General features: G+C 41.1%; 4 protein-coding genes and 1 long non-coding RNA gene across 8 annotated transcripts; 3 read left to right on the top strand and 2 right to left on the bottom strand.

Moving 5' to 3' along the window:
• The first annotated feature begins 455 nt into the window (after positions 1-455).
• Positions 456-5,279, top strand: si:dkey-21a6.5 (laminin subunit gamma-2). Its single transcript, XM_035609361.1, has 9 exons — positions 456-793; positions 1,998-2,171; positions 2,379-2,517; positions 2,622-2,710; positions 2,859-2,922; positions 3,598-3,686; positions 3,781-3,893; positions 3,988-4,144; positions 5,067-5,279. The coding sequence occupies exons 1-9, from the start codon at positions 736-738 to the stop codon at positions 5,222-5,224; spliced, it is 1,041 nt and encodes a 346-aa protein (XP_035465254.1). The 5' UTR covers positions 456-735; the 3' UTR covers positions 5,225-5,279.
• A 1,227-nt stretch (positions 5,280-6,506) lies between these two features.
• mrpl35 (mitochondrial ribosomal protein L35) lies at positions 6,507-8,326 on the top strand. The gene is made up of 4 exons (XM_035609367.1): positions 6,507-6,576; positions 6,796-6,961; positions 7,807-7,951; positions 8,049-8,326. The coding sequence occupies exons 1-4, from the start codon at positions 6,546-6,548 to the stop codon at positions 8,235-8,237; spliced, it is 531 nt and encodes a 176-aa protein (XP_035465260.1). The 5' UTR covers positions 6,507-6,545; the 3' UTR covers positions 8,238-8,326.
• Positions 8,327-8,378: 52 nt separating this feature from the next.
• On the bottom strand, positions 8,379-16,788 carry reep1 (receptor accessory protein 1). 4 transcript variants are annotated; one of them, XM_035609363.2, is made up of 8 exons: positions 16,230-16,788; positions 14,710-14,782; positions 14,516-14,592; positions 14,247-14,367; positions 13,743-13,856; positions 13,311-13,473; positions 11,538-11,791; positions 8,379-10,449 (listed from the first exon to the last, which is right to left on the bottom strand). In XM_035609363.2, the coding sequence occupies exons 1-8, from the start codon at positions 16,259-16,261 to the stop codon at positions 10,378-10,380; spliced, it is 906 nt and encodes a 301-aa protein (XP_035465256.1). In that variant the 5' UTR covers positions 16,262-16,788; the 3' UTR covers positions 8,379-10,377. The 4 variants fall into 4 exon arrangements, with proteins under 4 accessions (XP_035465256.1, XP_035465257.1, XP_035465258.1 ...); XM_035609364.2 differs by lacking the exon at positions 16,230-16,788 and adding an exon at positions 15,732-15,942; XM_035609365.2 differs by lacking the exon at positions 16,230-16,788 and adding an exon at positions 15,062-15,402.
• LOC118285638 lies at positions 15,446-18,093 on the top strand. Its single transcript, XR_004785192.2, has 2 exons — positions 15,446-15,580; positions 15,936-18,093. It is a non-coding gene; the product is annotated as an uncharacterized LOC118285638 (long non-coding RNA).
• On the bottom strand, positions 16,934-20,819 carry chmp3 (charged multivesicular body protein 3). Its single transcript, XM_035609366.2, has 6 exons — positions 20,654-20,819; positions 20,051-20,111; positions 19,612-19,791; positions 19,375-19,496; positions 19,098-19,212; positions 16,934-18,956 (listed from the first exon to the last, which is right to left on the bottom strand). Exons 1-6 carry the CDS (start codon positions 20,696-20,698, stop codon positions 18,817-18,819), a joined length of 663 nt encoding a protein of 220 aa, XP_035465259.1. The 5' UTR covers positions 20,699-20,819; the 3' UTR covers positions 16,934-18,816.
• Between the last annotated feature and the right edge of the window lie 615 nt (positions 20,820-21,434).

Consider the following 21,434-nt stretch of genomic DNA (forward strand, 5'->3'; position numbering starts at 1 on the left):
GTGTGTGTGTGTGTGTAATGAAACGGGAAGTAGCCTTTCGGCTTGTGACTTATGAAGAACATTTCCCTTCACCCAAACAATGTGGGTGCTATTTCTGTGGCTTGTTTGTTTTGGTAACACATTACTGTACAAAATGTTACTCATCATTTCTCGTCAGGATCAAGATAATACACCAGCTGTCATCGCTCAGAAAAAAAACTACCGTAAACAACACAGAACGTTTACAGCAAACCAGTTTAACATTTTCATAGTGCAATATAATTCCTAAGTCACCCTGTAGGAGTATATAATAATATATTTATAATTCATTATCTTCTTATTCTAGAAAAGAAAATTGACTTGAAATTTCTGGAACTTATTGTAGTTTTTTTATTGTATTTATAATTATAATTATTGTTGTTGTCGTCGTTGTTGTTTTGCTGCTGTTTTTTACTTCAAATGTTTATTACTAAAATATTTAAAATGAAACAGTAGGCTCATGTATAACTTTACAAGGAGCGGTGGCGCCCCTGCTGGCTATGCCACGTAACAACAAGAGATCTGCCCAGTTTGTTCAGTTTTTTCCGCCTAAAGCAAAATCACATGATGTGTATTTTTGTCATATGACTCTGATGAGAGGACTGATCCCACTGCGAGCGAGCTTCGCCGACTTCCACTGTAAAAACAAAGGCAGCTCGACCTCGTCAGGGATGAGATGCTGTAGACGGACACTGTTTGGTGGTCGTACTGGATAAGATGTGGAGGATGGAGTGTCGGGGACTTCTGCCTGTATTAGCCGCCGCTTGTTTCATAGGTAAGGTCTATAAATATATTCTATCAGGGAGGAAAACAACTGCCTTGCAAAACTCTAGGAAGGGCAACGTGGGTTTAATATTGAGGCTTTAATTACCATGAAGTTCATTCACTACTCAGAAACACTGTCCCAACTGGATTCGCCTGTTATTCACACTGTTACTTTAGCTTTTTGTTGTAAACAAAGTATAGAAAGACCATAAAGCAATAAAAATATACACTGTCAAAGTACAAAGTTGGACATTTCCACTATCTATAAATCAGGTCCACGAGTTGCTTGTCTGGTTGCTTGTTAGAAAGGAGGAATATGTTTGAAAAAACGATATATTTTTTTCTTCAAATTCCCTGAAGATTTTTTTTTTCTTGTTTTTTTTTTACACTACAAGTGACTTCAAGTGACTATAAAGTGAATGTACTGACTCACTAGGTTTCTATTGCACTACATTATACTATATAATCTCTCTATGGGATGCTCTCTATCCTTTCAAATGTTAGGATTCAGGGTCAGTCGCAGGGTTACGACATTTCTTTCTGCCACTTCAACAGTTTGATAGAGACACGTTGCCAAACCGGAGGAGACCGAAGCAGAGCAATCACACAGGCCTCGTTCTGAATAATTACATTTCATGACTGGCTCGTATTCAAGAAGGCACATAAGTGCCCGGCTAATGTGATTACAGCCACAATATGGGCTCTGTTCCACTCATGTGCCTTTACCCGTCGCCCTCAATTTCACACTGTGTAAAATGTCATGCTTCAGAGTTTGAGGAATGATTTTACCATATCACGACTCCACAGCTAGCTACGCAAGAAAGTGGTGAAACAGCTGGATTAGGCAACAGCCCCATCCCTAACCTTAAACTTAACCCTAACAAACACACACATCTGCTAAGTGTGTTTTTGTTCTTCATACTTGGTTATGTTTCCTATTCTGGATTCATGTTCAATGCATGTCTCAACAGAAAGGATTTGAATTCATGTGGATCTTATGTCGACTGTTTACTCAAGAATCTTATACTGTTAATGTTTAGAAATATAAATAGGGTATGAATGCAATTTCTAAACCGCTCAGGCTATAACCCCAATCATTGATGCGTATTTATTGAAAATTCTAGGTGAATCAAATTGCTGTGCGTTGCAGCCTTGTGTGCATCCCTGTGCAATAAAGTGTCAGATCATAAACATCCAGAGTTCCTCTCTTCCAGGCCTGGTGGGAAGCCAGACCACACTTACCCCTGCTGTGATTGACACCACTCCTGTCGAGAATGTGACCAGTCTGACTCTGACTCCCGTGATTCTCAGCAGCACGACCCCGGGCTGCTTTGCGTTCAACACTTCGACTTGTGAGCCTTGTGCACCGGGATCACAATACGACAACAGTGAGTCAAGGGGCGTGTCATCTGACTTCCAGCCCACAGTCTTTTTTTGATATGTGATGGTGGATCACAGCGATCTTAACTCATTCTTGTTTATTATAATCATATACTGACTGTAGTTGGTGAAAAGGTTCTTACTACAGTGATTAAAAATGTAAGAATTGAACGTTAAGGCAAAGTTAAGAATTCGTTCTCTCTCTCCCTCCACAGACACCCTGCTGTGTGCGTGCTGTTCAGACCCTGGGCTGTGTCTATTTCCTGGAGCCTGTCTGGCATGCACCAGAGGTTTCTATCAGCCACTTGCAGGACAGCAGCAGTGTCTGCCCTGCAGCAAGGGCTTCTACACAAAGTATGGCAACAGATTGTGGCAACAAATTGAAAATTGTCTTTTACTTACTACTGATACTGGCAACTTTACCTCGATCTCACTGGACAATGTATTGTATATTTTAGTTTCACTGGAAGTCCATTATGTCACCCCTGTCCTTCTGGATCCTTCAACAATAATACTGGTCTAGACAGCTGCACAAGTTGTTCACCAGGTGTGTTTATTTAGCTGTAGAGCAATACTCATAGTTGTGTTGTCATAAATAAGTTTATATTTTCCTTCACTCACAAAATTGTAGTTTGCTTTTTGTCAAAAACTAGCCCTGTACTTTTACATGATTTTGTGTCTGCTGCTGCTCTCAGGTTTCTTTTCATCACAGGTCAGTTCCACTTCGTGTTCACCATGTGCGCTGGGAAGTTTTTGCAAGTGAGTTGCACTTGAATATCACCAGGTTTCTGTTTCTGTTGTTGTTAGTAACCAGGATCCGTGTGAGTGGAACTTTGTGGAACTATGTCTATGTTTGGAAAATCACTTATCTAACAACCCGGATTGGAATCACATGTTTTCATCCCATGGTTTTGTTTGTGCGCGCACACACACACACACACACACACACACACACACACACACACACACACACACACACACACATACACACACAGAGACTGGACTCTCCTCCCAGTTTAAAGTGCCCTGAATTCTATCCACACTGGGAAGCCTCCTGGAAGAACAGAATATGGAGGCATCTTGGGCAAAGCAAAGGAGGAGTGAAGGAGCAGGAGTTTCTTTAAACTCATGCATCCTATAAGGACATGAAATTCAGCATCATGCATTCAAGATTTGATTCAAATCTCATGACCTGTGGTGAGGATTCAAAGGAAGACCGCATGGTGGACCAAAAACTTTACCTTTAGGCTCAGCTCTTCAACATGAACATCTGGTAACCTATTTGAAGCCGACCAAGAACTTCCTCTCCATGGCTACAACTGAACCCTTGTGTCTGCACCGAGGCAACAATCCTAAGTTAACCGTTGCAACCATAAATCATAATAACTTGTACATTTACAGCCACAAACAAACGCATCTCTCTTCCTATTATAGCGCCTCTGGTTGTTCACATTGCCAGATTTGCCCTGGAGGAAAAGAGGCTCTACAGACCGCTGCTAAAGACTGCACACCATGTCGGCCAGGTAATGCACACCATGCAAACGTAAAGCTACAGGGCTGTAGTAATTTTGTATGAGTTCTTGTATATGTATCCAGGTGATATCTGGTGTTTGACAGGCATGCACAAGGCTTCCCATCAGACTATGTGTCAAATCTGCGGCAGTGGCTCCTTCCAGATCCACTGGGGCCAGGAAAGCTGTGATGTCTGCCCAGAGAATCACTACTGCCCTGTGAGTATACTGCACCCACCACACTCCGCTACCTCCACAGTCGAGTGCATCTAAGATATGTCCTGCACGTTTGTCCTGCCTATTACTTTCTCAGAGTCCAGATGTGAACCCCATTCTGTGTCCAAGTGATGCCTTTTGTCCGGAGGGCAGCTTGTCTCCAGGCTACTGCATGGAGACCTTCTTCCGCAAAGCAGGGGATACTTGTGAATTGGCTCCTGTCACTATTGCTCTATTAGTTATTGGGGGTGGAGGTAAGTAGCTATATGCTGTGCAGAACTTTTTAAATATAGAATGAAAAGAAATATCTGTACCATATACAGAAATCCTCTTTTTATTCAAATTAAAACTTATTTTAAAACTCTTATTTTACTAAATACCTATGTTTTTCCATATATGTCAGTGATGTATCTTGCCTTTACTAAATTCCATTTGAAGGCATTGGAATCAAAATTATGATTTTTAAAGATTGCCTTTAGTTGAGAAGCTTCATACTAGAGTGTGCCATATTTATTCAATCTGATTGTCTGCGAGTAAGTATGAGTAGCATGTTTTTTACATTGTAACGGTCCATAGCTTTGTTTGGATAACATTAGGCACGCCTATTTTCTGCAGCTCAGTGTGACATAGAGATAGAAAATTTTCCATTTGTCCTTTGTTGTTTAAGTTCATAACTTTAATTAGTAGTCTGTATTTACATTGATACATAACTAGCCACTGTTTGTGTGAATGCTGGAAGCATAAAGATTCCAATTTGGCCCTCTTTTCCATTCATATTTTTTCATCTTTAACTTCATTCAAACATCAAAACGTACAGCTCAATTGGGACATTCCGGATTGTATTAAATTTTTCCATAACTTTTTCCTTTTTCCGTTTTACGCGTTGACTGACCATTTCCCACTTTTCCTACTCTTCATACTCCTTCAGCTTCTTCCTCCAAATTCAAGCCAGCAATCCAGTTTTTAACCTAATGGAAAAACTTTTCCTTTTACACATAGGAAACAGATTATGTTTCTGCCCTTTCACTGAGAACACATTATTCACAAACAAGACATAATGAAGCAATATAAGAATCATGCTCACATATCAATGCATTCTTTGTGTGTGTCTAATAAGCCCTTAGTGCAGACAGTTGTTTCCGGTGACATTTTTGTTTTCCCCCCTTCCTTTTCCAGTGGCCTTGCTCTTCATCATTTTAATGATTCTGCGTCGACGGAGAGACACTGATGGAGAGCTGGCCGTAGCTCGAGCGCCATTGCTATGCAAAGAGCGACCTCAAGGTCGATACTATGGGATCCCCTGTGATGCAGAACCTGTATATGCTGGCTGGTGAACCAAAGGACCTCAGTTCATGTTTCTTACAATAAAGTGCTTGGTCGGACAACAAACCGAAGTCTTTTCTCCATGTGGGTCTCTAGTAAAGACAAAAGAACAGACAGAGGAAGACTGATGGTAAATCCTATCTTTGGATGGTGCCTGACTACTTTGACAATCCACTAGCTTTTTTTATGTGGTACATTTGAATTTATTATCGAGTTCATTGTTGTAGTATGACACTGTAACAGTCCTTCCACTCAGAGATAAACACTTTCCTTTTTGTAAAGTAGGTTATTGGATTATGAGAGGAATGCTGGTACGGTGAAAATGACATGCGTGCCTCCACTTGGTGGGAACTTCACTCTCGAATGAAAGCACTTTTCTTTACGATGGTAATCGATTTACTTTGCACTCGTGTTGGTCGACATACGGGTGCCCCATTAACTTGTGTAGATCCTCTATGACAGAGAGGTGTAAACTGCTCTTGGTGCCTTGTGTTTTTTATGCATTTGATTACAATGTGTTTTCTGTATTTTCACTGATACCTTTGCTTAATATTTTCATTTGCTTTTTTAAGGTTATACTTGTGTTTTAAAAGAAAAATAAATAAAAATGATTAGATTGAGCCTAATTTCTAATTCATTTGTCATCATTCAAATCGTATTACATACTAGCACAGCTTTAGTATGTTATTGGAAATGAACACTGATTGCCAAAAGTTTGATATTTTGAATATTTGAGAAGAGAGAAAACATGATGCATTATAAAGGAAAGAGGCTCTGAGATTCTTCAGTATTGTAGTGGTAGTAGTACTATTTCTAAAATGCAGAAATATACCTTTTCAAGTCAAAACCCTGCTTTCACATTTTATTTGATCAAAGCAAAATCAAGTATTTACAGCAAAATACTTTCAACACGTTAAAGTAAAAGAAATGATTCCACATGAGTGGCTTGTTTTAGTGTTGTATTAATTTTGTCAGTTTTATTATAATATTGATCCATTTGCAGATTTTAAGAAGCATAATGATTTATCTGGTAAAGGTGAAGCTACTTTCATCACACTTTATAAGATTGTACATTTTATTTAAAGAGTATAATCCAAAGAAGTAACTGGTAACTCTCAAATAAAGGAAGTGTGTGTAGTCGTTTATAAGAAATGTTGTTAAGCAGTTACATTTACCAGACAGTGAACTTGCCTACTTTTGGCTAAACATTGATTAGTAAAATGTGCAGAGATGCACATCCAGCGACAGGCGCCAGGTGGCGTTAACGCGCTGTGTAAAAACTGAGTTGGTCCTCGCAGGTTGCCGTACTTACGACAGCGTTCACGGAGAAACATGGCCGCCGCCTTGGCGAAGAGGGTGTCCGGTATGTTACTACAATTTGACATTCACACGTAAAACACTTAACTCTTCTCCTTCAGTAAATGTGTAGTATGCCATCTGTGCCCTAATTGTACTGAATTGCCCGGGCACTGGTTCGTTGTGGGCACAGATAGCTTCCAAGTGGAATCGGCACATTAGCTAACTGCATGCTCACGTAGTTAGCTCCTCTCGTGTGTTGACATGTTGTCCTTGCGCCTGACAGGGCTGCTGGGGCCGCTGTCTGCGTCTCTGCGCGCCGGGACGCCGCAGCTCCGTCAGCTGTCCAGCCTCATCCGGCCTCTGCCTCTCTACGGCTCCGCCACAGCCGCCGTCCGCGCTCCTCTGCGGGCCACAGTGTGGCAGACAGCCCGGTACAACATCCTGCAACGGTAAAAGTCCAGGAGCAACTCTGCTACTGATGACATGCACACTAGAGCCCATCAGATATGGCAGGCATCTAATCCACACTAATGTTAAGGGGTTACAATATTATATACAAGGTCTTGGAGGTAAGAATATCACTCTGTGTGGCCTCAGCAACAAACTGACAGCACTTCAATATATAGACTGCATGTAAAAGGTTAAATCCAGGTCGAGGTTAAGGGCTGCAGGAAGACGAGAAGGCAGTTAATGAACAATACATCGGATTACACACACACACACACACACACACACACACACACACACACACACACACACACACACACACACACACACAGAGACTGGACTCTCCTCCCAGTTTAAAGTGCCCTGAATTCTATCCACACTGGGAAGCCTCCTGGAAGAACAGAATATGGAGGCATCTTGGGCAAAGCAAAGGAGGAGGAGTGAAGGAGCAGGAGTTTCTTTAAACTCATGCATCCTATAAGGACATGAAATTCAGCATCATGCATTCAAGATTTGATTCAAATCTCATGACCTGTGGTGAGGATTCAAAGGAAGACCGCATGGTGGACCAAAAACTTTACCTTTAGGCTCAGCTCTTCAACATGAACATCTGGTAACCTATTTGAAGCAGCAAAACTGTGGGAATCTAACATTAAAGAGAGAAAAAAACACCTCAAAAGCAGCATCACAGTCTCTTCACAATGACTGTAAATACTGTACTTTTTTCTTCTTTCCCAGTACTGTTGCCACCTGTTTTTTCTTCTTTAAATTGACCTCTATTCTCTTTAGGTATTGTAGATAATTTGGTATTTTAAAATAATAGCAGTTGCACTCTGTGTTGTTGCAGGGTGTCAGCTCTTGTCCCCAGTCTGACTCCACAGCCAAGCAGAAGTCTGACGTACTACAGCCTGAAGAAGGCAAAGAGGAAAACGGTCAAATCTGTCACGGACAGGTTCATGAGGCTGCACTGTGGACTTTGGATCAGACGCAAGGTGCGTTTGTTTTATTTTTAACTACCGTAATTACTGGTTTGTTAAATACAGTGCAACGACCTGACATATTTTTTTGTGTGTGTGGGGGTTAAAATAGGCTGGACACAAGAAGAAACTGTGGAAGAAGGGACCTGCCAGACGAAAGCGCCTGAGGGAGTTTGTATTCTGTAACAAATCACAGAGCAAGCTTTTTGATAAAATGACAACTTCTTTTTGGAAGAGGAGGAACTGGTATGTCAACGATCCATACCAGAAGTACCACGATCGGGTCAACCTCAAACTGTAGTTTGCTGATTCATGAAGAGGCATATTGTTTTCTGTTTGAATATAATGTAATGGTGTAATATACATAATAAAGTAACAGTTCTGAAGTTATTTTTGCTTTAGTGGTGTTACTATAATAAAGGAAAAAAAGATTTAAACACAATAAAGTTTTCCTTGATATTTAATGACTTGAAATTAAATATTTAATCCAGTGGAACAATTGACAGCCATAACGCATCCTGTCATCACATCACTGCTTTTAATTCATGATTGACAAGTTTTAAATTTAAGTAATTTGACATTCTGGCCTGCCAGAACAAAATTGCTTAGGACAACTTAAGAAGTGGTGTCTCTATTTTCATGGGCAAAGTCAAAGTGGCTAATTAACCAGTAAATAAGACATGTTATATGCATTTATGCAAAAGCAACTTAGTCAGAACATTTCATGTTCTTTCTGCAAAGCAACTGAAAATGACAGTTCACCTACAAGGCATCTGAAGAGGCCAAGAGCTTCACACTGAAATCACTGAAGGATTAAATTTTCATACAAATGAATAACAAACATGCAATGATGAGTTTATCAGTCTACACATGTATACAAATCTGATAGTAACATGTTTTTTTTCTTCTCAGTTTTACTTTGCATGAATTAGAATGGAAGGAAATCAGCTCCAACACTAACACCTGATACTACTAACGCTGAAACACAATCAGATTTTTCCCAGTTTCATTCCCCCCCCCATTTATCCATTACAAGGACATTTCATGTGCATAACAAGTGTATCTTCACCAACAGAGTGAATGGTGTGTAAACAGAAGAGTTGTACCTGAGAAGCCGTTGTGTCAAACTTCAATCTGACTCAAGTGATACAGATACAAGGACGAAAATTATAAATCTACTGTGTAAATCCAAGCATCAACAACCAACGCAGAGATACGTTGTGTAAAATGTTGCTGTGATTCAGGCTCAGTGAATAAAGTACAGGATGAAAACTCTTTGTAAACCGGGAAACCAACAAATACAGTCTCATGTTTTTCTGAAGAACAGCAGAAGTAGGTCGAAGGTTAGATCATTGTGTTTAGTGTTGCTCAGTAACAGAACATTACATAGTGATTTCAAACGTGGAAAAACAACCCAGTTAACATAAATTAAATATTGATTCATTTCATATACACTTTTGCTACAGATGAAGGTGACGTGTTCCTTATTGGCCTTAAACCGCCAACTAATTTGTCAATTAAATGACGAGATTTAAAAAGAAAAATGAACAGTAGATTGTCAGCTCCACTGAGAAGACTTTGTGTTTATGACTTTCTTCTTTTATATGTGAAACTGGTGTAATGACTTCTCACATAAATAAACAGCTACTAATATTTTGTTAAGATTATTGTGTAAATTTGGCCATTTCATTGAGCATTAAGGGCAGTAATATATATATAGTGCAAACATGACATAGTTATAACCTGTGTAGAGACATGTTGTATTTTTTATGTCTCTGCTATCTCTTTCTTTAAGGCTTTAATGTGGAGGTAAACAACAGAATATTGTCTACCACTGGTGTCTGACTTTCTTTGTTTTGTTTTGGTGCAATTGGCTGATTTGTCAATACGTAGATATGATAATTAATCAATGCAGAATTCAGCTGCTCTCAGGTGTTCCTCCACAGCAAATACAGTTGATTATTATTATCATTTCATTTTTATTCCTTGGCTTGTAACACATTCTCGAAGACTGGCCGCATCATTCCCAATACCAGGAGTGGGATTTGGCGACATTACATTCTGTTGAATACACAGTGGACTAATGACCGGGAAGACACTCATGCAATTGCCTTCCCAAACCTGATATATAAAAACAATCAAATCAAGAAAGATGAAGTACACACTAATTGTACATAAATACATATTCAATAACCCACAAACTCAAAGTGTCTATCAGCATGGAGCCCATTCACTCATTTTTCTTAATTCGGTGTGACAAAACCCATTTATTTGCTCATTAGCCAAGAGTTATGTACAATAGATAGAGGGGTCATCATAGGTCACTTTGGTAATACCTTATTCCAAACCAAGGCTGCTTCAGTCATGTAGCAGTAGCTTTTGGCCATTCAGTATTTTTACTTCTTGCAGCAGAGGCAGCTGGAGCAGTCTTGAGGACAGTTTCACATGGCTTCTTTGTTCGAAGAAAGAGCACTCCTGGATCTTGTGAGAGGCCTTAAGACTCTAAGAGGAGGCTAGGAGGGAAGACAGATGAGAAGTTTAGTTACAGACTAACACTTTTGTGTTTACTTTTAAACAGACTAGCACACTTTATAAAATATTTGCCTGCATTTTTCTAGATTAAGCTTCTCGTCAACAAATCCCATGAAACGACCAAAACCAACAATGTGTTCAAACATCTCCCAAGACTTTCAAACTGCCATATCTCGGCCGTAGCTCTCAGCCCTGAGCCCACTGGTTTCGAATGCATGTGTTAATCTTTAACAGCCGGAATATGCAATTCCCTGAAACCACTGGGCATTGTAATTTTTTTTTTAAATATTGCTAAAACAGGTGTAATAAGTCATTGATGCATTTGTTGCCGAGTATTTTCAGCTGCGAATCAATCACGCACAAGTGGTGCAGCAGGACTATTCAAAATAAACTCCAGTGCCCAAGATCAAAGTGATGACAGAACATGTCGATCAGAGAAAAAACGGCTGATTGATGTGTTTTTGACATTATCTAGACCACAACAAATGCCTATGGCATGGAGGAAGGCGCTATGGCAGTTCAATAAATGTTAGTGGGATTAATCAATTGTTGGTTTTGTTTTTTCATGGGGTTTGAATGATATAGAATATTGACGGCTTTCATTTGAAAAGGTGCTGATTATTTAGTTGGGCATCTCCACGCCAAACAAACTGATATTATATGTAGAAATCTATGAATGAATACATGTTAATTCAGGGAATCGATTCAGAACAACCATTTTTTCATGAACACAACATCGTTATTTTTCAGAAATGAAAAACACTGGAAGGGAATCCGTGTCAATGTCAACCATGTTTGTTTGTTTCCCATGCCACATTTCCAAACACGTGAGTCGTTGCAATCATACACAAAGAAGATCACACGTTAATTTGCACTTAACAATGATTCCACTAAAGTTAATGCATGGTTCAGCTTCATCAGTGCAGAAAATCCTATTAGCAGGCAGACCATGATGATTTATTTAGCTACACAGCCACAGAAATGAGGGAACCAGTGAGTAAATCACCACTCTCATGGGGCAGTTAGAATCAGGCAGCTTCTGGGCACCCACGTGGACGAGGCGGTATACCTCAGGAGCCTTCCTCTTTATCAGCCTGAGCTGTGGAGAGCTCAACGCTGCCTGCACCTCTTTCCCCACCTCCTCTGGCTGCTCTGGAGCTGGAGGAGAGGGAGGTGGAGAGGGTGTGGAGGGTGGGGTCGACTGGGGTGTGAGTGAGGGCGTAATGGGTGTGGACTCAGACTCAGAGGGTGAAATGGTCTGGGACAGCGACTCCTTGGAGTCCCACTGGTCCAACCCCAGCACCTCATACTCAAAATCCTCTCCTGTACCGTACAAAAAAAAAAAAAAAGTCGGTGGAAGGGATGAACAGCATGTACATCCTGTCTCCGATAGACTGAATCAAAGGCTTTTTGCTTGATTGCTGTAGTACTCAACAGATTTTGGGTCAGTGGGGATTATGAACGTTCACATGACGATGCATTATCATTCTGAGGACCACAGAGCAGAGGCCAAACAGGAAGTCGTGACTGGCATAAAACAAATGTTTTGTGTTAGCACCAACAAGCATAACAACGCCGTCTTGCTTTTCAGTATCTGCAGAGCTATGTTTACACACATACTATCTGTAATGCAAAGCACCAGAAGAAAGGCAAAACATACATGTTCCAACACTGTTCACGTGGAGGTACAGTGGTCTTAAGTTAAAGGGGAAGATTGGTGATATTATGTATTCTTCATATTGTCAATGGAATCTTATGGAAATAACATAACCAACAATGAACTGACCCAACTAGCAAGTAGAGAATCCTGATAAATCTTTTTCCTCAGTGCACAGTCATTCTGTGTGTGTTTGTGCTCTAGGTGCTGCTCACTGCCTTATTGAGGGCAAGTGTATGAAGGGGTGGGCTCCTTACACTTCAAAAAGGCATCAATGAGCAATATTTTCCTTCACTATGATGAAGGAGGGCACTTGTCCTACACTGTCCCGTTGCCATCAATTCTCACTAGTGCACAAAATGTGTATTAATCTGCAGCTGAAAATAGTCCCCAACAAATGTGATGCTTTATCCTGTTTTAGCGAAGTTTCCAAAAAAACAGCTATTAAGCCTCTGCTAAACTTTGGGTGAGATTTACATTTCCGGGTATGGAGTGGAATTCAGGACAGACTAAAACACGCTCATAGGATTTTTTGACAATATGAAAAACCTGATTTCTCCTTCAATTTACTGAGAATTTAGTCATATATTAAGCAGATATAACGAGAAGTAATCCCACCAGGATTACAGGTTGATTAAGCCTTTAAATGTGTAGATATCTGTATTGTGTCTAGGTGTTATTGTATCATCTACAATGGAGTAATTATCATCTCAAAAATTATATTAGAGACCCGATCCAGACTAAAGCAAATGACAACTGTTTCCACATGACGTCAAACTGGGAGCGGAGTCGCGGCAGCCACGTGTTAGTTTTATCACAGGATGGTCAGCCTGGCAGCCCTGTGACGCCTGGCCTGCTCCAAACAGGAAGGCAGGACTGGGAGGTTCGGGGGCCACTCAGGAAAGCAGGGGTACTGAACAATATCTGTTGGCTTGAACATGCTTCAACAGGAAGACAGAAATCTACATGATAATCTGTGTGACGCAAACCAAACAGAACCTGCTATTATATTATAATGGCACTCGAACAGGCAGCATGGTACTTATTTTTATCGACTTGTTGTGTTACAAAACTGATATATTCTCCACACCATAAGAGCTTTCTGACACTATTAGCCTGTTGGTCGAAATCAGTGTTTATAGTGGCTTTTTTCCTCTTTTTTTGTGCTGCTGATGATCTCCCTACCCTTGTTGTAGCTCTCTGACTTGCTGCGCATCATAGTTCTGGTCCGATGTTGTGCTGCTGCCGGCTGCGTGGTGCCAGGGTCTGTGTTGACCGAGTCAGACTGGAAGGAAGACAGATCCTGCATGCTGAAACTCCTCAGTCTGTCTGACAGGACTCCTTGGCTCTGAGACAGGAAACACCGGGTATTTATTTTATTGTCAACATCAGAGTGAGATGCTTGGAGCATTGATCATTTTAAGGGCATTAATTAGTGAATACAGACATCACAGCAGGATACTTTAAAAACATCCAAAGCTCTACTCAATAGGCCTGCTTCAATATGTGAAAGGCAAACAACATAACAGGCTTGAATCCCATTCTCTACGATGACCCCTCTACTGTATCCCCCCCCCCCAGGTCACAACAAAACAGAATGTCCAGAGTCTGCAATACCTTTGTTGCAGCCAGGACTGCAGCTGTGGCTGCAACATTCAGCCCTTTTCTCCCAAAATGCACCAGGGTGTCATAGCTTTTGTCCTTGGCTTGGCAGATGTAGTCATCAATGTCCTGAAACGAGGACAAACGATCACGTGAGCATATTTTTTCTCTCGTTGTAATTGTGTAATTCATCACATGCCATGGCGACAGGCGCGTCTTAAAATTCCCTGACTGCGTGATTTAATTATGTGACTTTTGATCTTCGCAAAACACGCCCCTCTGTTTCCCCACTTACACACTGAGGAAAAGGAGGAATGGAACACTGACACTTGCACTCCCTCGTCTAGCAAACACATTTTTAACAGCCAAAGTGGAAAAAGTAACTGGCACAAAGGCACTTTTGTTCTCTGGACTGTGGCAAAGCATAAATTGGTCACTAAACAGACTACCTTTAAGTGCGGACTGAACATCCCCCCCAAGCCTTTCCCTTGACTGCAACAACAGAGGAAGGGATTTCACCTTTTCTTTTGAGGAAAGTGTGGGATGAACAAACTTCCTGTATAGCACACTAGAGCCTTTCGTGTACGGGGACAGCAGCCACACCACAAAGGCTATCTTCAGTTCATAATAGAAAGGAAGCCTGCAATGAAAACACAGAATGGCAGCAAAACATAATGATGTTATATGTTTTTCACGTCTGTGACAAAGTATGTTATGTGACTAAAAACACACTGGTCTGGCGGTAAATATTGTAAACTATGCCCAAACCCATATCTGAGGTCACTTACCAACAGAGAAACATGTCTGTAAATACTTCCACAGTCATGAAGAGAGCAAATATTATCCAGTACATCATCCATTTCACCTAAAATGTAAAGAAACAGTGAGAAGCTGTTCACAAACCCACAAATCAAATCATATTTATGGGGTCGACGCAGCTTAAACTACATTTTCATAACTTAAAACACAATAATATACTCACATATTCCTTCACATCTTTTGATTTCACAGCTTTGTAAGAGGAGTACGCAGGGTATAGTGTACCAAACACAAGTCTACAGAAGACAGAAAATAATAACCCATCAACTCCAGAAGCAAAACATCCAACACTGCTGTACAACAGATATTTACAATGCACATTAGTGAAATAAAAATCAAGAGCGACTCAAAAACGCAATAGATAACATGTTTGGGGTTAAACAGAGATGTCAAAGTATACTCTTGAAGATGATAATCTGTGCTGAAAAGGAAAATGTTTTGGTCAGTGAGAGTTTGTGTGAAGACATTGACTTTGCAATCACATATGGTTCAAATCTAAACGTGGACCGGCTTACAGGTGAGATCAAGGTAAGTCAGAACATTTGCCACCGCGTTTTCCCCTTTGGAAAGTAGGAAATGATGAAATCAACCGAGCGTCGAGTCGCATGTTGCCATGGCTGCACAAGATGTCCACAAGATGTCCACAAGGTCAACAAGGTCAACAACAAGGTTCTGTCGTGCGTCTCTATTCCTGTGCAGACACCTGTGTGGCAGACGGACCGGGCGACAGCTGTGAGCGCGCCCTGATCGTATTACCAGCAGGCCCCACGTCGTGTTGGACAACTGGGGCCCGACAGACCTCGGCAACAACCAGCACACTCAACAAGGAAAATACAAATGAAGAAAAGAGTGTCACGCTCACAGGGCGACGCGACTCGTGGAGACTGCGCCTTCGAATGAGGCGCAGTCTCCACGAGTCGCAGCTGAGAGGGCGCAATCTCTGTAAGGAGATCTGCTCCTGTAAATGGGATCGGCTCCCTATTCCGAGGTCGGGCCTGCTGCTGCTCCTCACGCTGCCGGTTCACACTGTGCAGGTAAAAATAGCCACAACCGACACTGGGACAAATCTCGTCTTAATGCAATAGGAATATATATATATATATATATATATATATGGAATACATATATATATATATATATATATATATTCCTATTGCACGTCTTATTACACGAATAGCCCTTTGCCTTGTAACTCGAGCAGGCAGACCCATCCCTGTTGTTGTTTTGTTGTTTTTTCCAATATGGGACACGAACAGACATCGCCATCTGTCTCCGCCTCACGTCATCGTCTCACGAGTGACAACAGATTTTTCTGATTAGTTTTTTCTTCTTCTTCTTCTTCTTCTCTTCAACCGAGCACGTCCGCTCGTTGTCTGTTCCTTTTGACAGGCCACTTGACAAACGCACAGGGTGAGAGGCAGCTGAGCGCCGGTTGGGAGCACGGGAGCCGGACCCCGCCGCCTCTAATGCGCTCTCCTCCTCACACCCTGACGACTGGTCCTGCTCCAGGATCACCCGACGGGAAGGTGGACGCTGCTCCTGGGTTCTGTTCTTCTCTTACCACCTGCGACGAGCAGGGCCGCCATGCATCACCACCGCGCTTCCCCCTAGCCTGTGACAGAACATATGGAGTGCAATGATAACGATAATAATAATAATTCAACAAACAAAAAAAGGACTTACACCACAAGTCTGGAGATGATCCAGGAGACCATTGCGCCGGAGAGGGGACAGGACGCGCTGTCTGCGGGGAGGAGTCTCCTCCAGACGACACAGGCAGCGACGTGATGCGGGACCAACAGGAAATATTATCCATAGATGGCAGTGTTGCATTGCACAGAGCCCACCGAGCACAGTGCGGCTGTAGGCTGCTTCTTAGCACAACTGACACTCATTTCCTTCGACGTTGACGTTCCCAACCAGTGCACCTCGGTTTGTTGTGTCAGCCATTTTACTTAGGAATATGCTACGTTATGTTGTTAAGTCCGGTTAATAGTTTGAGACCCAAAAGATATTAAGTTTACAAATACAAAACAAAGGAAAGCAGCATTTTCTTTGATTCTGGGAACAAAAAAAAAAAAGAAGGTTCAAGTGGGAATTTGGATGAAAAACGACTTAAGATATCAACAGATTATCAAAAAGGTTAATTTTCTGTTAACTGCTTGGTCTATTAATCACCTAATAGTGTTACAGCTCTCCTTCTGAAGACAATATGAACTCAAAAGACTAAAATATGTATCAAGAATTTGACGACGGACGCATGCACTAATGACCAGTGTAGACAGGGCCTCAATATTACACTGGCTAATAATGTAGGATCATCTTGGTTGATCTTTCTGGGTTGTAAGAGACGTGATGTAGTGGTCAGTTAAAAAACTGATTCTATGTACAGTCAGAAAGTTTATTATATGTTCATGTCACTTGGTGTCATTGAATAAATACATCGCATTTGAGCTTTACACCACTTAATATGTTTACACTAAATTAACATGATGAATCAAAGTTAAGAGCTTAGTTGAGTCCGTTGTGAAACCAAGTAGAGGGTGTCGACAGAGATCTGAATCTAAATGTTCAGGAATGAGATTTGGCCCAACCTCTTGTCACTAACCTGTGGACACCTGCAGCCTTTAGAGTCACAGTACCGTTTCTGTGTCCAGCCTGTGGCCTACATACTGGAGCCCGGCAACAGAAGCGCGGTTTTGTTACAGTACAACAACAAAAGCGGCGAGGGAGGGAAATCTAACCCTTTTGTCAATTTTAAAGCCAAGGGAATGGCTTCAAAACACGGGTGGCCCAGGATGCTCTGCCAAAAAGATTCACGTTTATGCTCCTTAAAAAAACAAACACGTTTGATTAGTGCTCTCGTCACTGAACAACAGGATGATACAAAGATGTCCCCTCTATCATTTTACTCTTTATTATACAGGTGATTTTCAGAGCAGAGGAAGGCAAGTTTACTCTGCCCAGCAGCTGTCTGGCAGTGTAAACCTTCTATATTTAACTTTATTTTTCTTTTTGTGTGGTACTTCCTAATTTTTATTTTTGGATTAGTCTCAAAATCAGTGTCTTTTAATTCACTTTTAACATACTGTGTTTTGTTAATCACCTGTCAATCACTTTAAATTGCATTTTAATTAATAATTTGAAAGGTGTTATGTAAAGTTTGATTGATTGTTATTAGACGGTCCGTGAAATTCAGTTTCTAACCTTCATGGTGGGCCAATGCAAGCCAACAGGGTAAAATCTCCTACAAGATTATTCCTGATGAGAATAGACAAAATATTTAGTGTTTACCGTGATGCTGAAAGGCTCAATATAAAGAACATTACTGTGATCGACACTGAGACAGGAAACAGATGTTATGTAATTGTTCTTACTGGCAACTTTTGTTCTTAAAAGTTTATTTCCTCATTTTTATTCCCCCCCCCCTTGACATAGAAAAATTAGACACATAATATTTCCACGATACACAGGCTTCTGCACTATAACCAACTTTTCCATTTCCATTGCATTGTCCCACTGAGGAGGAACTCAGTCATGACACAAAGCCAAACATTTAACGAGCAGAATGTAAATGCAAAGAATGGGGTTAGAGCCGTACGCGTGCATTTTTCTGACAAGTGTTTATCACATGTAGGACCACATGTAGAAAAGACACCTTTTTGACTGTACAGAAAATAAACAATCAAATGAGAAATCCACCCATCCGCTTTAGTGTTTGTGATAATACAAGCTAAGCACTGGTAAACAGAACAGCTGCTGCTTAAAAGACGTTTTAAGATATTATAATCGTGGCTGAAAATGAATCAAAGATGTGATCAGTGTGATGGGTGGCTTCCATCAACAGCTATTCAATTATTTGTTTGGATCATAAATACCCAAGTACCTCCACCACCAGTCCATAAGTCAGGACGGAGAAAAACACGATGAAGCACTGTAGGCACAGCAGGCTTTTCATACTTACATTATTTACACTTTCTTAAACCTTCTGTTTGACTTTGGATAGTAAAGACTTACCAAGGGTTTAAACCCTGATAGTAAAAAAACAAAAAGCAAAAACACCTTTTCTTTTTGGCTGAGCAGACCAAATGTTCTATAAAAAACAGATATTAACTTTCATAGCACAAAGTTAATCCCAACTGAGTATGTGTAATAATAATAGTTATAAACCAAAGCACAGAGGATGCTCAGCGCTGTAAACCCTGCACCAGAATTCTCTGTCCTTCGTAGAGTGAGCACACCGACTTTAATACGACCCTGGCTGTTCACCTTAGCTCCTCAAAGCAGCCAATCTTGACTGCATTGCTTCAATGTCCTCCTCTGATTCCTCGTCTGAGGCTGCAGTGGCTCCAGCAGGCTCCATTTCAGGCAGGGCATCGACGACTTTGCTCGGTGCTTTGCCAAGGGCACCTAACAAAGCAAATGCCATAATGAAACAGAGTTTTCAAATCTATAGTATAATTTTACCCATGGTTCAGATTCAAATCCTTAAAGAAGTGCACAAACTTTTTAAAGAACAGGGAAGCAATGATGTGCAACAAATGTCTTTACCTGCTGTGATCTCAAAGAGGATCTTGTCAACTTCCTCCTCCGCTTCTTCCTCCATGTCCTCTCCATCTTCCATACTCTCAAATGTGTCTTCCAGCATTTCCTCAATGATGCCAGCCTGAAATATGAATATATGCGCATGATGCCACAGTTTCGCAACTTTCCACACTGAGTATTAAAATTAAGTGTTGCGGTGTGATCTGAGTCAGCTGCAGAGTTACATCGCTTTTGGTAACTTGACTGTAAATATGATCTTTTTATGTTGAACGCTGCTGCTGACCTTCATCATCTCCTTTGACAGATCCCTCATGGTGGCCTGGATCTCAGGGACTTTGACTAGGCTATGCATGGCTTTCATGACCTCTGTGCTCTTCTGCAGGGCCCCGGCTACACGCAGGACAGCTAGGAAAGCACAAACACATTACCTTCATTAAGTCAATAAGAGCTTACGCTATTCTACTGATGACAATGAAGACTTTCAGATAGAATGATTCGGCAGCTGTACTCCAAAACTCACCGAGCTGATTCTTCATACTGAGTAGCACAGAGTTCATATGGGCTTTGGAAGCGTAAAGTTTGGTGACAGCTCGTTTTGACTGAATCATCTCCTTTGCGAGGACCACACACACATCCTTCTGGCCCTTTTTGGCAGCATCTTTGATGGATCTTTTCACTTTTTCTTGTTCCCTTTGAATATCTGAAACAATTATTTATACAACAAATCAGATTAACCACAGTGTTGACTCACTGTCTCTTGTATAGTCATTTACACTTTTTCTATGGCCAATAAATTGATTCAGTAGTTGTCTGGTAACATCTGTCTAATGTCTAAAGAAAATGTCTTTCTTCTTTTTGCTTCTATTCCAGTGGCAATAACAGTAAGAATCCGTTGACTTATTAAAGTATACATTGGTTATTTGCTTTAATCCGTTTTTGTATTTACAGCTTGTTCTTACCTCGAATTTGTCTGTCAATCATTCTCATTTCCTTCCTGATCTTCTGAGACCATTCATTGATCTGAAATGATGCACGGTGTTATTACAAGATCTTTCCGTAACGGTTACAGCACGTTCGAATCATTTCAGTGTAAGTGTAACATGAGACTAAAACACTGTACGTAAACTGGCAGCAGCTAAACTGCTACACATCGTGATGCCAGCCGGTGCGAACCAAATCGGGGTTTGTTTACACTGACAGCAGACTCGTGTTAGCTTGTGTGCTAACTAGCTGGCTCTCCAACACACACACACACACACACACACACACACCCCCCACACCGAAATAAGACTGACTTGTCGGTCGATGGGGCGTATTAACGGACTTGTCACGTTAAATACCACAGAGATAACGCGACTTAACGTGACAGGGAGTGTCGGTCGACTTCTTCCAAGACTATCGCCACCTGATCAATTAGCAAAAAAGTAGCAACAGTTTGAACGAAGCTCAGTTCAGCTGGCAGCTAACGTTAGCAAGGCTAGCTAAAGGCACTGTCGGGTTTTTTTCGAACAACGGACAAAACTCACAAAGTCAGCGCTGGTCTTCAGATGTCAAGTACTCACCAGGTCTTTTGGTGGTTTGTCCGATGTTCTGCCGAACAGTCCCATGGCGACTACCGAGTCCAATGCCGAGCTAAGCCGCCGAACTGACACTAGCTGGTTAGCTCGGTTTGTTCAACTGGCACTTCCTGCTCCCAGCCCAGGCCCGTCAGGCTGCGTCCCAACATGAAAGACCAGTCAGGTCCTCGTGACCTCATAGGAAACAAGAGTTCAAGGGAGGCTGGAACCGAACCACGCTCACAGTCAGTCAAAGGTGTGTTACAGAAAAGGCAAAGGCAATAGTATGTACAAATATTGTACATACGTTTGACTCACATTACATTACAACACATGTATCAGTATTAAAAACTTTGCGGAGTGGTTGTCCTGTTTTTAATTTAAATCATCATTCAATTTATGAGGCATGCAACTTTTCAACCATAAAAAAGGACATATTTTCTAAATATACATATTTTTGTCTCTTCTAAAGAGGGCAATTGTGACACATTAAGGTGTCAGTAATGTTAACCATTATGTCATGTTGATCACAGGATAAAACATTCTGCGTATTTACATTTTATGTTTCTATTTATTATGAATTTGGGTCTGTATATATTTCTATTCTTGGTTAGAGCAATTGTAACAAAGCATTAAAATACATCTCAAATAATGATCAAAGTCATTACCGATGCATTCAAACAGTGGAACAGCCCAGGATGTTTACATTATGTTCTCAATTTATTTTCATATTCACAAATACTTACATATAAAGCACTTAAGAACAGGTTTACAATTTGCGCAGTAG

Source organism: Scophthalmus maximus, chromosome 15 (assembly GCF_022379125.1).
Source record: "Scophthalmus maximus strain ysfricsl-2021 chromosome 15, ASM2237912v1, whole genome shotgun sequence".
Taxonomy (NCBI): Eukaryota; Metazoa; Chordata; class Actinopteri; order Pleuronectiformes; family Scophthalmidae; genus Scophthalmus; species Scophthalmus maximus.

Coding starts and splice junctions, on each gene's coding strand:
- chmp3 (XM_035609366.2), bottom strand. CDS start 20,698: ATGGGACTGTTCGGCAGAACATCGGACAAACCACCAAAAGACCTG. Junction 19,497..19,611: donor CAGTATGAAGAATCAGCTCG/GTGAGTTTTGGA, acceptor GTGCTTTCCTAG/CTGTCCTGCGTGTAGCCGGG. Junction 19,213..19,374: donor TGTCAAAGGAGATGATGAAG/GTCAGCAGCAGC, acceptor TTCATATTTCAG/GCTGGCATCATTGAGGAAAT.
- mrpl35 (XM_035609367.1), top strand. CDS start 6,546: ATGGCCGCCGCCTTGGCGAAGAGGGTGTCCG. Junction 6,577..6,795: donor CTTGGCGAAGAGGGTGTCCG/GTATGTTACTAC, acceptor TGCGCCTGACAG/GGCTGCTGGGGCCGCTGTCT. Junction 7,952..8,048: donor GACTTTGGATCAGACGCAAG/GTGCGTTTGTTT, acceptor GGGTTAAAATAG/GCTGGACACAAGAAGAAACT.
- si:dkey-21a6.5 (XM_035609361.1), top strand. CDS start 736: ATGTGGAGGATGGAGTGTCGGGGACTTCTGCCTGTATTAGCCGCCGCT. Junction 2,711..2,858: donor CTGCACAAGTTGTTCACCAG/GTGTGTTTATTT, acceptor TGCTGCTCTCAG/GTTTCTTTTCATCACAGGTC. Junction 2,923..3,597: donor GCGCTGGGAAGTTTTTGCAA/GTGAGTTGCACT, acceptor TTCCTATTATAG/CGCCTCTGGTTGTTCACATT.
- reep1 (XM_035609363.2), bottom strand. CDS start 16,261: ATGGTCTCCTGGATCATCTCCAGACTTGTGGT. Junction 14,593..14,709: donor CAAAAGATGTGAAGGAATAT/GTGAGTATATTA, acceptor TTTACATTTTAG/GTGAAATGGATGATGTACTG. Junction 14,368..14,515: donor ACAGACATGTTTCTCTGTTG/GTAAGTGACCTC, acceptor TTTTCATTGCAG/GCTTCCTTTCTATTATGAAC.